Raw genomic sequence first — 13473 nt, forward strand, 5'->3', positions numbered from 1 at the left:
CGAAATAGAATGCTGAACCCTGGCAAAACAACAAAAACAGAGATTGTAGAAATGAAATAAGTTCAATTTTAGGATTTACAAGAGCAGACCGCATAAACAATAATGATATTAGATAAAGATTGAATGTAAATAGCCTTGTGGATGAAATTCGAAACCATCAACAGAAATGGTTGGATCACGTAGAAAGAATGGATAATAATAGACTTCCTAAACAATTATACAAATATAAAGCAATAGTGGAGAGACAGAAGGCGACCACAGATAAGCTGGAAAGACCAATTCTGGAAGGAATCCTTGAAGACGGAACAGTCTAAAAAGACTATTGAAGTTGATGATAGATGACATTAAGACATACGGATCATATGCGGTGACGAAGTGGAAGGCAGAAAATAGGAAAGATTGGAGAAGGGTGAGTTTGCAGTGAAATACCTGCCCTTAAGCGGAACGCTGCATGAATAAATGAATTATTATTATTGTTATTATTATTAGTGCTGCCTTAAAAGACTAGTTAACAGTTTCTCCACTAGATGTCACGGCAAGAAACTTACGCCCATGGTCGCTAGATGTCGCCGTCGAACACTCAGGAATAAAATTGACAATCGACGGATCTTGATGCCGTCAGTGAGTGAAAGGCATTGCCAACGTAAAGAAATGAAATACAAATCTACCAAGTCGAACTACCTCACTGTATAATATAATATTCTACATATATATTCCATATCATCAAATCTTGAGTTACCTGGTATTCCGCCAATAACAATGTATTCTATCTAGTTCTATTAGTAGCTTCATGCATATTTTGCTTGATTCTCATTATTATTATTATTAGTTGCATGTGCAAATGATGAACACGCATCGAAACGAATTAGTTTGGCGACCCTGGTTCCAAGTGTTGTGATTTGGAGCTGAGTGTCAGTTGTCAGTTCCGCTGTCTGTAGGTCTTTGGTGTTTTGATGTAGACTGGTTTGTTCAACGTGTAGAGCATAAAATGAATTTTATTTTAATTATATCATTGCTGCTTATTTCTTTGGGGAGTATAGAGTCGACCTCTTTGGAAGTTGTAACTGATGATGATCTTTTAAATTTGTTTAAAAGTGAGAAATACGTTGTCGTTTTATTCAGTAAGTTGATTGAACATGTGGAATCCATGTTCTGTACACTACCTTCACAATACGTATACTCTTATTAGTACTTTTCACATAAAATACAAGATGTATATGTATAATTATAATCATATAAAACGTATCGGAGACAAGGTGTCCGCTCTGTTTATTATTTAACCATCTGAAATCTCCATTAAAAATTGTTAAAATATGTTAGAAGCAAATGAGAGTCAGTTGTTTTATAGTGTAAAAAGACACTTGCCGGTAACTTGTAAATTATTTGTTTTGATCTCCTGTATTTGAGACTCAGTCACATATACAGTGGTTCGTGTTTAGTTACGTCTACAATAAGTATGAAATGTGGTAGACTGTATTTTTGTGTAAAGTTTAATTAAAAAGAAGTGAATTGTTTCTTGCAGCTAAGAAGGACTGTGAACAGTGTGATAATTTTGAGAATGAATTGATTCACCTAAGAGAAGATCTGGTAGACACGTTAAATGCATGGGTAGTGAAAGCAGTTAACAGTCAACTGGTTCGACTTTATAATCCAAACAAGGAACCTGCTCTTGTTTTCTTTCGACACGGAATTCCACTACTTTATGATGGTAAGTGTCCTGTTTGTTTACAGGTAGGCCTAATGGCCCATAATAAAAATGTCACAAATCATGTAGGCGCAATATGGCAATAGTAGGGCTATAATGCAGTTGAGAAGTCAATAGTTGATTGTCATCAGAGGCAAGTGCAGAATATCGACGATTAATGCTAAGTTTATTTGCGAATAGTATGAGGGAGGAAATTACCACAAGAACTACGCTAAAAATACCTTCTTTCACAGAGCGGAGTTCAGTCATAAAACAAAATAGAAGGTAATACTATATTCATTCGCTGAAATTTCATCATTGGCGCATATCTGTGTCTGCATGCGTGCGTTGAATTATTTTCGAATTTCGCGTTTCTTGAAAATGTATCGCAATGGACAACTCAAACTTAGAGATTTGCAAGGTATAGTAGACCTACACAATTCTTTCACAGTAGCTTCCGGTATAACAGAAACCCAATGTTATCGCCAAAATGTAAAAAAAGGAATTCGAGTTTGAAAGTAGGATATCCTCTGTAGTTAATGATGTAGCCATGAATAAAGTTTTTTTTTTCTTTCCATTTGCGATTCCATGTTCGTTAAACACACTTGATATTTCTTATCTGCCTAAACGTGCGGTGACATACATTATGTATAAGCCTGTCAAAATGCATGGCAAATACTTCTGTATGATATCGGTAAATGGAATGGGTAGACCTATATAAGTATATCTCGTGTGCAAAAGAATACATTTGCAATATTTTTCGTTAATCAGCTTGAACAGTGACCAGTAATTCTCCAAAGCAGAAATGTACGGAAGTATAGAATTGACAACTTCAGTAAACAGCTGAGCATACAGCTACAACGCTCTGAATGACTTTAACATGTGCGCGAGGTCATTTCCCCAGTACTGCCACGTCACTATGAGTACACTTGCGATGAGTCGTGGCATCTGGAACCGTTTTATCGTAATATTGTACATTAGATCACACATAGTCGCTATAGAAATGCAAAGTTTAGCAAAATATAGCCATTTTGTCATGTCTAAGTCTCTTTCTCAAACAATGGTATGTTAGTATACGGTGCTGCATGTTGTTTAGCTACAGTGTTTATCATGGTTACCAATTTTGCTTTAAATCTGAGCTTCGCGGCTTCAACCCTTCTGAGGACTTTGTATTTTTAGTACGATAAAAATTCTTGACGTAAATTTCTTCGGGAGAGAAGTGCAGTTAGAAGGCTCTGTCGTGGATTTAAAATAAACACTATTTTTCAATGTGAGGACTGCAAGTTCTGTATTTCAGAGTGTCTGGTTCCAACTTCATATTTCTTTAGTTGAATTTGTATATGTCAACTTGGTTCTGAAACGTCCTATACAGTAGCCCTACCTCGAAATGGAGGTGGTCAAATCATTTGAAATGAGTGAAAAATTTCCGTCTGTATAAAAACAGAATCCATATAGGCCAGTTTCTGTCTGAAGCTCTTCCAATTCACTGTGAGCTAAAGCAAAGAGATGCACTATCACTTTACTTTCTAACTTCGCTCTAGAAGTCTAGAGTATGCCATTAGAAAAGTCCAGGATACCAGAGAGAGTTTGGAATTGAATGGGTTACATCAGCTGCTTGTCAATATTCCACAAATGATTAGGGAAAACACGGGAATTTTGGGCGTTCTTCCGAACAGGGACAGTGGCATGTCCTCTAACGTTGGAGCCCAGTTTAGGTGTGTGTGTATTAATCGGAAAGTAGGGGCTAGAAAATATTGAGAGTAGGACGCATGTTTACATGACATTTTTTCCGATTAATACACACACACCTAAACTGAGCTCTAACCTTAGGGGAAATGCCGCTGCCCCTGTTCGGAAGCACGCCCTGAATTTTACTTGAAGCAAGTAAGGAGATAGGTTTGGAAGTAAGCCCCGAAAAGACCAAAGTAGGCCTATATGATTGTCTCGTGACCAGAACATACGAAATGGAAATATAAAAATTGGAAATTTATCCTTTGAAAAGGTAGAAAAATTCAAGTAGCCTACCTTGGAGCAACAGTAACAAATATAAATTACACTCGAGAAGAAATTAAACGCAGAATAAATTTGAGAAATGCCTGTAATTTCGGTTGAGAAGCTTTTATCATCCAATCTGTTCTGAAAAAAAAGCTGAAAGTTAAAATTTATAAAACAGTTATATTACCGGTTGTTCTGTATGGTTGTGAAACTTGGATTCTCACTTTGAAAGAGGAACAGATGTTAAGGGTGTGAGAGAATAAGGTGCTTAGGAAAGGGGCTAAGAGTGATGAAGTTACAGGAGAATGGAGAAAGTTACACAATGCAGAACTGCATGCATTGTGTTCTTCACCTAACATAATTAGGAACATTAAATCCAGACGTTTGACATGGGTAGAGCATGTAGTATGTGTGGGCGAATCTAGAAATGCATATAGAGTCTTAGTTGGAAAACCTGAGGGGAAAAGACCTTTAAGCAAGCCAAGGCATAGATGAGAGGATAATATTAAAATAGATTTGAGAGAGGTGGGATATAATGGTAGGGATTGGATTAATCTTGTTCAAGATAGGGATAGATGGCGGGCTTATGTGAGGGCGGCAATGAACCTCCCGGTTCCTTACAAGCCATTTGTAAGTAAGTATAAAAACAGAGTGTAATGCTCTACTGACATGAGAGTGTTTCATCTTTTATGGCACAAAACCTCAGAGGTAAATGTGAAGTTCAGTATGCCAAGAGAGAAGAGAGGAAGAGAATTCACTAGGTATTTTACACATTGTTTAGAATTTGTCTGCTTTGCACAGGGCCTGTGAATGACGAGCTGATTCTACACACATTCACTGAAAATAAAGAGCCAGTTGTGCGAGAGCTCTCTGATGACAACTTCGAGCACCTGACTCAGGCATCTAGCGGGGCCACTACTGGAGACTGGTTCATCATGTTGTGAGTAGAATTAATTGTAGAATAACACAGTCTTCGTAAAACTTGCATTGTTTATATTGAATGGTGTCCAAGTAAGAACTTTATAATGTGGAACATCTGACCTTCAGAATAGAAAAATTTAATGTTTTAAATGAAATATTTACTCTGTCATCACTTGTGGTACCATGGAAATAGATGTACCAGAAATGTAAGATGATCATATGTCATGGTTTTCCACGCAGTCTATGTGGCTCCATTTTCTATTTAAAATGTTTCACCTGTTTTGCTTTCTCCAGACTCATACAGCTGCTACTCTATAGATACAAATTGAATTTAAAATGATAAACATTATAGTTGCTAACTTAATAATAATTGCAGCAACAGTATCAATTTTGAGAGCAGTGATTTCATCATCAATAATTGAAGACCTGCCTGCAATAAGGATGTAACCAACAAAACGGTAAATTATGTTTCAGGAGAAAGGAAAATAATTTCATGGGCATATTTGGTTAGGTCTATATTTACTATTACAACCATTTGATAAACAAGAATACAAGTTTATTCAACCATTGAATGCAAAAAAATTATTTTTATAAAAAATGCTTTAAAATTATTTTTTTCACCTAAATCACAGCCTTTTTCTGGGGAGATCTTCAATTCTTTCTATCTTTTCTTCGGATGCCCAAGATCTCTTTTTTCTGCTATAGTCCTGTCGCTCTGATTTCTGGCAGCCAATCGTGTTGCAGGTCGGCTACATTTAAACGTGTGCGTCTTGTGATTCACTGATGAAGTTATTCATTTCTTAAGGCTCGATAAATACTTAATATAATCGCCCTCCATTTTGGCTCTTTCGTTGGCGTTTGCAGGAAGCATACGAAGACGTTATTTGCCGCTCAATTATTTGCTGAATTACAGTGCATTTGATTTATTATCATAGGAGCTACGACATGATAATATTTAACAGTGTGGCAAATAGATTCCTCGTATGGTAGCTCGGCAACGAAAGAACAAAAATGGCGAACGATACTACCTATCTAGACTTTATAGAGCCTTCACTTCCTAAGATGTAAGCAAAGAGGAGGAGTCACGCCGGGAATAACAGCGTCACGACTGTAGTTTGTATATGAAAGTTGGATTACGAGATTCTGTCATTCTTAATACATGAGCATTCCATCTATTTCTGTATTCAGTGACTTTCTGTTATACAGAACAGCTGCGTAGCTCGTGTCTAATGTCTCTTCTCTAATTTTGTCTATTCTAGAACTTCCTTGACCATTCTCAAACATTTCATTTCTGCTAATTGGATCCTATTCCATTTGTTCTTAATGTCCACGGTTCACCCCCATATGTACCGTAAGTTCTTGTAATTTCCAGGTCTGTGTCTTTTTGAGTCTTTCAAGCTACTTTTTTAGACTTGCCAGTAAGTAGTATATTCACTCTGGCCACATTACAAGCATTGTGCAGAGCTACCTCAGTGATGGGGCTGCCACCTCACTGCTTCTAAGCATCTGGGGACACATTCTCTAGGGATTACAGGCTCTCCGAGTGAGCGATAATAATAATAATAATAATAATAATAATAATAATAAAAAAGGCAATAATATATTAAATAATGAACTGCTGTGCATATGCATGCTCTACAAAAAAAGATAGCCAAATCAAATTATATTAAAGTACATAGGAGATTTAAATAAACTGCGAGATAACAGGGCTAATGACTTTAGCAGTTGGGTACCTGGTTCTAATGAATGCACTGATTAAAAAATTGACATGGAGGCATGAGATAATATTCTGATTGCCATTACCCTTCACTCTGGTTCTGTCCTAGTTGGTTTTTAGACAAGTTGGTTGGTCGGGTAGGTTGGGTCGAGTTGGGTTCAGTTGGTTGCCCATATCACTATATTATCTAATTATTAGATAGGGTGTACTCATCCTGTTTGTTGTAGTATGTATTTAATCTTTAAATACATCCTTGCTTAAGCTAAAAAACTTTTCACAAATCCCTCGCCATATTTTAATCTATTTAACTGCACTGTTATCTATCATCATCAGAATGTTATTTGGCGAGTTGAGTCAAGTATTCGCCCTGGCATAACCTAATATTCACCTTACAGTTAGAGAAATTCTCGAAAAAGCCCAAGCAGAATTCAAACCCATACCCAAATGCAGTCTCATCATGAGTCGGGTCACTACCAAATCAGTTATACTGGTGGGTAGTCACATCTCCAAGGGTGTATACAAAAAACTCCTTGCATTGAAATTTTTGTTGGCATTAATGAAACATTCAAAATGTAAAAATTTGAAATTAGTTTGAGTTTTTATATATAAGTACTTTGAAATTTGGAGTATTTTTTTTTAACGTAGCACCAAGTAATTTTTTTCACTTTTATTTGAAAAGATTTAAACATTTATTTCTCTGAAGAATTAAGTTGGTTAATAAATCCAGGCCAATTTCTGTTTGTACATGCATGAGGAAACTATATTTCACAAAAAAGACTTAAATTAAATATGTCACGAGCATTTATGATGCGAATAGAGGAAAAAATATACAAAAAAAAGTGTGTGTCCAATGCCTACCCACTTCACTTAATGTGATTCGGGTTCCACATATTGCGTATAGATGGCAGGACTGTAATCCATTTTCAAGTTGCACATCACTTCGATGAGCCATTCGATCTGGGTAGCTTAGTTGGTATAGAGCTGGCCTTCTATGCTCAAGATTGCGGGTTCGATCTCAGCCCTGGTCGATGGCATTTAAGTGTGTTTATATGCGACAGGCTCATATCAGTAGATTTACTGGCATGTAAAAGAACTTCTGCGGAACAAAATTCCGGCACACTGGTGACGCTGATATAACTTCTACAGTTGCAAGTGTCGTTAAATAAACCATAATAAAAATTTTCGATGGGCCACGCACGCTATGCATAATGTGTATCTGTGGCAAGTTATGTTGTGTACTAGGTTGAGTCATAACTAAAGAAACTTTTTGGTTTACATACTTCAAAACTGGCATGGTATGAGGACTAATAAGCATGAATATTTGATAAGAATTTGGTGACCATAGTGAAAAACAATAGAAGTTGAAGATTTGACTCCTAATAACCCTTACCATTATGGAGTTTTTGAAGTGGCTCTGATGTAAATATCATTAAAAATCGTGTATTACATTTAAAAAATCAGTGTAATTAACAAATTGCATTGGAAGTTAGATATGTCAAAGTTTGGTTAAAAGAGTCCAAACATAAAGTTGTAAGATAAGTTCTATGCAGAGAGACTTAATCTAAATTTTGTTCTGCAGTTATAGCACAGACTGTGTTGAATGTCAGCGGCTGCAGGCACGTTGGGAAGCTGTTGGAGCAAAGTTGCGAACGCGTATGAATGTTGCACGTGTGAACAAACAGACAACAGGGGCAGTGACAGCACGACGCTTTGGAGTGTGGGAGGTGCCCAGTTTCATCTTGTAAGCATCACTGATAAAATTAGTTATCAGATTTAATTTTGAATAATTAATTAGAACATATTCATTTAATGAAGTTCATTTTATTAAATTTAAAGCATTTAATATTTTTGAAGACAGTTTTTTCTCTAGCCTACTACTGCTTTCCATACACAGAGTGAAAGGGAATCTATTACATTAATTCTAATTCACAGAGATAATAGATGAAGTGAATGCGAACAAGTTTTGTCAAATTTTTTGATACGTCCAGTAGTTTTGAGAATATGAAATGTAACGTGTTGCAGCGCTGCAAAGAGTAGCTGTGCTCTTTGAGGTCATTGCTCCGCAATGGGGGAAACTTCAATCATCCACTCCGAATACTTGCAAGAGGAAAATGTAAACAAAAACGTCTCATCAGATACTTTTCTATCAAATTACTGTACATATGTAAGACATTACTAAACATTCCTAGAAACTTAATTTTTTTCTCTAAATTAATTTATTTTTAATTTCTTCAAAGATAATAACTTAAATGGAGATTGAGTTACAGACTATGTATTCGTAATAATGTTATTTTGAGTTTACATCAAATGTAAAGGAAACTTTAATGGAAATAGTTTTGTTTTATAAGAATATACATTCTTTATTATTTTGTAATCACGTAAAAAGCAAGGGAAATCAACAGATACTGTGAATGTTAAATAAGTTTCATGGTATTAAATTTAAACTTAAAGTTATAGCGTAATAAAGAATGTTAAAACCAAACAATTTGCGTAATTAGTTCATTTAATACTTTACGTTTTGATCTACAGTAATTTGATCGAAATGTATCTGATGAGACGTTTTTGTTTACATTCTCCTCTCGCAAGTCTTGCGGAATGGATGACTGCAGCTACACTCACCTTCACTGTGGAGCAGTGACCTCAAGAAGCACAACTACTCTTTGTAGCATTGCAACACATTGCATTTCTTATTCTCAAAACCATTGGACTTGTCAGAAAATTTATTTGACTACACTCGTTCGCATTGACTTCATCTACTACTTCTGTGAATTAATATAATACTTTCCCTTCCACCCTATATAATAAGATACCCAAATTGAAAGTAGATAGCTACTAGTTAAACCAAAACCATTGAGATGACGTAAAGGCAGAGTTGTTTACCGTATTTAGAACTTTCTATTTGAAATAGTTTTCAGAGATTAGAAACTTCAGCTAACCATACAGCAGCATTACATGCATATACAGTAAAACCTCGATAAGACGCACCCGCTTATTACACTATCCCGTGTAATACGCTTTTTTTGTCCGGTCCCTGCACATTTCATATATAACGCCTTTATAAAATATCCCGTTTGTTATGCTTAAGTCCCGCATAATACGCTGTTTTTGTGGAATATTTTCGATGTAATTTTCAGCAATGTACTGTAACAGCAATGAAACATCTTGTTCATTGAACTCACTGGTGCCATTAACCTGAAAAATATTGGTATTCGACCCTTTACCTGCGCATTTAAACCTTCATACTTCAGACCTCAGTATACCCCACCCTCTTGTTACACTCTCTTATTTGACTCCTTACCTGCGCGGTTAAAGCCTACGTACAGTTACAATACCCCACTCTCTTGCTAACCCTCTCTCTCAAACAACATTCCTCACTCAGCCGTAATAAAATTCTGGAAATTTTTGCTGGGAAGTTTGTTGTCCTTTAGTGTATTGAAGTGTCTGTGAATGTGATTACAATGAGTGTTAAACGAAAAGCGCTTTCTGTGTCGGAAAAATTGGAAATCTTACGAAAGTACGATGAGAACAGTACTCTTACTCAGAAACAACTCCCTGATGCATTAGGAATCCCATCATAGACATTAAGGACGATAATAAAAAATCGCGACTCAATCACTACAGCTGCGACGTCGGGAGGATGTAATCTCAGAAACTGAAGTGTGGTAAATATGAGGACTTGGAGTACACGCACACGGCAAACAACTATAAATGACTTTTTTTTTTTTTTCGAAAGAATTAAGTACAGTACATATTGTAAATGTCTTGACGTACAGTACAGTAATTACATAATGGAGTAATACTGTATTACCTTTCATGAATCATGTATTTCAATAAAGAAAAATGCTAATAGATACTGTATATAAGTCAAAATTAGTATACCCGCCTAATACGCGGTCCCGGTTAATATGCGTTTTACACCCAGTCCCTTGAACAGCGTCTTATCGGGGTTTTACTGTACTAAGTTTGAAGAAATTGTTTTATGCACATATTAATAATAATAGAATGAGACTTAGGTACACACAGATGGATAATTCTTTCATAAGTCTTGTTTTCACGAAGAAAAACTGATTAATAGTACATTATGCAACGAGCCTATAATGTAGGTAATTAAGAAGTGAGTATGGACATTTATGAAACGAGCGCAAGCGAGTTTCATAATTTTCATACAAGCTTCTTAATTACCATTATAGGCGAGTTTCATACGACTTTTTATGCTCGACCATATTTCTAACTTGATATTATTAATTTTTGAGCAATGTCCTGTATGTTGTGAGATGTGCGCAGACGCTAAAGTATTGATTTTTTCCGAGGAACAGATGTCCACATTGACCTTGCAAGGCCATAAGAACCTACAGAGATAACATTGAAATTAAATTAGACATTGAAAAACGAGATGGCAAATTGAATTTATTTGAATATTATTTACAATTAACGCTAATTATTATAGTAACAGAACATAACCTTCTGCGACAGTATTGGATTTCCAGCCTCCGTGACTTTTCGCTAATTCTCTTTCGATTGCATATCCGAGAATAATCGATACTTGCGGTTTTATAACGGTAGAAAGCTGACCTGTCATTGGCTGAACAGTTGTAACCTGAGTCGTCATTGGCTGAAAGACCTGACCTTTAATGAGTAGGTGTACTTTAATGACATGCATTAAAGATCTGCTACCAGGTGTATAATTAGTACATTTCGGCATGGTCGAGCATAAAAAAAAAAAAAAGAAATTTAGAACTCAGTTAGGCTTTATTGTATATATCATGTGATGAATTGACATTAGTTAACAAGATAGTTTAATGACTGACTGCTACAACTTGTGTTTATTACAGCTTCCGTCAGGGATACATGTATCGTTACAACATTCATAAGTATGATGTGGCTTCCTTCGCCTCGTTTGTCACTGATTGGTTCAAGAATGCTCGCAAGGAGACTGTTCCAGTTCCTAAGAGTCCCTTGTAAGTACAAGCAGTTGCATGTAACTGTCATTGTAGTGTTCGTTTATAGTTTCCAGAATGATGTGATTCCAACAGGAAAAATTCTGTGTGCAGCGCGAGGTTTATAATACACTTCTGTGTTGCAGTGATGACTTCCTGCAGATGATCGTAGACTACCTTCGAGACAACCCCTGGATTTGGAAGATTGGCTTTGGATCAGTTGGCTTCACTATTCTGTCTATTTTCATCATCATTTCAAAACTTAAAGCAAAGAAACCACCAGTAACCAAGAAATCGAAGAAGAGCAAGTAAGTTCCTCTCATCGACCCAGTTACAAACTTGCTATTGCACATACATGCGGGATACACACAGAACGTTGATCATCTTGATAGGTATTCTGTACCAACTGTGGTTCGCTCTCATCAATTTAGGACGTGGATGAATATTGTTGGTTCTCTTGCAGATTTAAAGTGTTTGTTGTATCAGATGTCATTTACAGTTGACAATTGTAATCCAGGAAGAAAATATGTTTGCACAAGTTGATACAAAAATATAAAATAAAATATTGAATTCCCCTCTTCCTCCCCTGTCCCTTTAGATGTGCCATTGAAAATATGCCAGAATCGAGCCTCATGTTTTGCATTGAATTTAATTACATTCTTGTTTAGTGTGCAATACCTAACATTTCTAAAAACAGTGTTGCAGAGAGTTACATTAAAGGCTCCCCTTGCCATTCTTTATTTGGAATATTACACGAGATATTTCCACGAACTGAACAAACTTAACTTAATGCAGAATTTTAGTAATTTTCATATTTCATGTAATGGTTTGAGTACATGTACGGAACTTCCAATCTTGAACACCCCCGCTCTCGTGAAAACTCCATATAGAGAAGTCCATCCACTATTTCTGTACTCTGGAGATAAGACTGACACTATACTTACCACATGATAGCTCTTCTTATCGCAGTTCTGTGGATTTTAGGTCGAGGTAGATTTTAAGGGTGCTATTTATAGACATTTCGCTAGCCCGTGCTACGAGCGTGCTAAGCTAGCCCTGGCTATCGACTGGTTACTTGTACAGGATTCATATCATATCATATCGCTAACACTGGTTTATGAATACGAAAAACGTTAGTTTGCTGATCATCCATTGGAAGCCCGCACTAAGAATGTCTATGAATACGGCCCTAAGACATGAAATATAATGTGGAACAGCACATGTTATTCTTGAAAACTTCTGTCAGACATTGATCATTATGATAAGTGTAGATTTAAATTTGAGAAAATTTCCTGACGTAAATGTTCTAAGGAAATCAGTGCTAGAGAGACTTCATCTGCAGTCTGTACATTGTGGGACAGTGAACCCCAGAGCTGATATTTAGTGAAAAATCTTGGCTACAGGGAGAGAGAGAGAGAAAGAGGGAGAGAAAATTGTTATTGGAGTTTGACATAGGTGTTTATCTTCTGATCTGGAGTTGCTCTTTGGCGTGGGTTCGATTTTTACATGGGCTGATTACATGGTTGGATTTTTTCCGGGGTTTCCCCAACCATAAGGCAAATGTCAGGTAATCTATGGTGAATCATCGGCCCATTTCATATTGCTAAAAAAAAGTATAACATTTGACTGTTGTTCTACATCTTAAAACTTCAATGGTGGTGTACAGTCTATGAAATACAATAAATTAATTTAAAACTTGTCTGTAACAGCAGGTTGACCTCATTTCATATATATTTTTTTGTAAATTGAATTAAATTAAACATTGTAATAGCATAGTACATCTCACTAATACGTGTTGGAGATGATTAATGAATTATGTTACTAGACAGCGATGTATACAATGGAGGGAAAAAGGAACTGGCCTCCCTAACCTATTATTTCCTGACTTAGTTGCCTCATAAGTGATGCCTTATTGATGTCATTTAAGAGGATCCAACCTGTCTTCAGATTGCCGACTAAACCCTGTAATAGCATTTAATTGCACTCTTAATCCTGTAGTTTAATGATAAGGTTGAAGAGCTAGCAATAGATCAGAAAACTGCTGGTATATATTAAAGGTGCTCTAGATTGGAAATTCTGTATATTACATCAAACATCAGAGAAAATACTCATTTGAAATAATATGTATTCTATGTGATTATTTGACTGCATTTTTTAAATATATCTTAAACCTACATTATGACATTTCTTCTTAAATTGAGAGGAGGTTATTTTAATGC

At 36.0% G+C, this 13473-nt stretch overlaps 1 protein-coding gene across 1 annotated transcript; it reads left to right on the forward strand.

The window, feature by feature from the left end:
- The first annotated feature begins 914 nt into the window (after positions 1-914).
- Positions 915-11860, forward strand: LOC138699567 (thioredoxin domain-containing protein). The gene is made up of 6 exons (XM_069825566.1): positions 915-1121; positions 1523-1708; positions 4481-4619; positions 7897-8058; positions 11150-11275; positions 11401-11860. Exons 1-6 carry the CDS (start codon positions 989-991, stop codon positions 11564-11566), a joined length of 912 nt encoding a protein of 303 aa, XP_069681667.1. The 5' UTR covers positions 915-988; the 3' UTR covers positions 11567-11860.
- The last annotated feature ends 1613 nt before the right edge of the window (positions 11861-13473 follow it).

This window comes from Periplaneta americana, chromosome 5 (genome assembly GCF_040183065.1).
Source record: "Periplaneta americana isolate PAMFEO1 chromosome 5, P.americana_PAMFEO1_priV1, whole genome shotgun sequence".
NCBI classification, from domain to species: Eukaryota; Metazoa; Arthropoda; class Insecta; order Blattodea; family Blattidae; genus Periplaneta; species Periplaneta americana.

Coding starts and splice junctions, on each gene's coding strand:
- LOC138699567 (XM_069825566.1), top strand. CDS start 989: ATGAATTTTATTTTAATTATATCATTGCTGCTTATTTCTTTGGGGAGT. Junction 1,122..1,522: donor ATACGTTGTCGTTTTATTCA/GTAAGTTGATTG, acceptor TGTTTCTTGCAG/CTAAGAAGGACTGTGAACAG. Junction 1,709..4,480: donor AATTCCACTACTTTATGATG/GTAAGTGTCCTG, acceptor TGCTTTGCACAG/GGCCTGTGAATGACGAGCTG.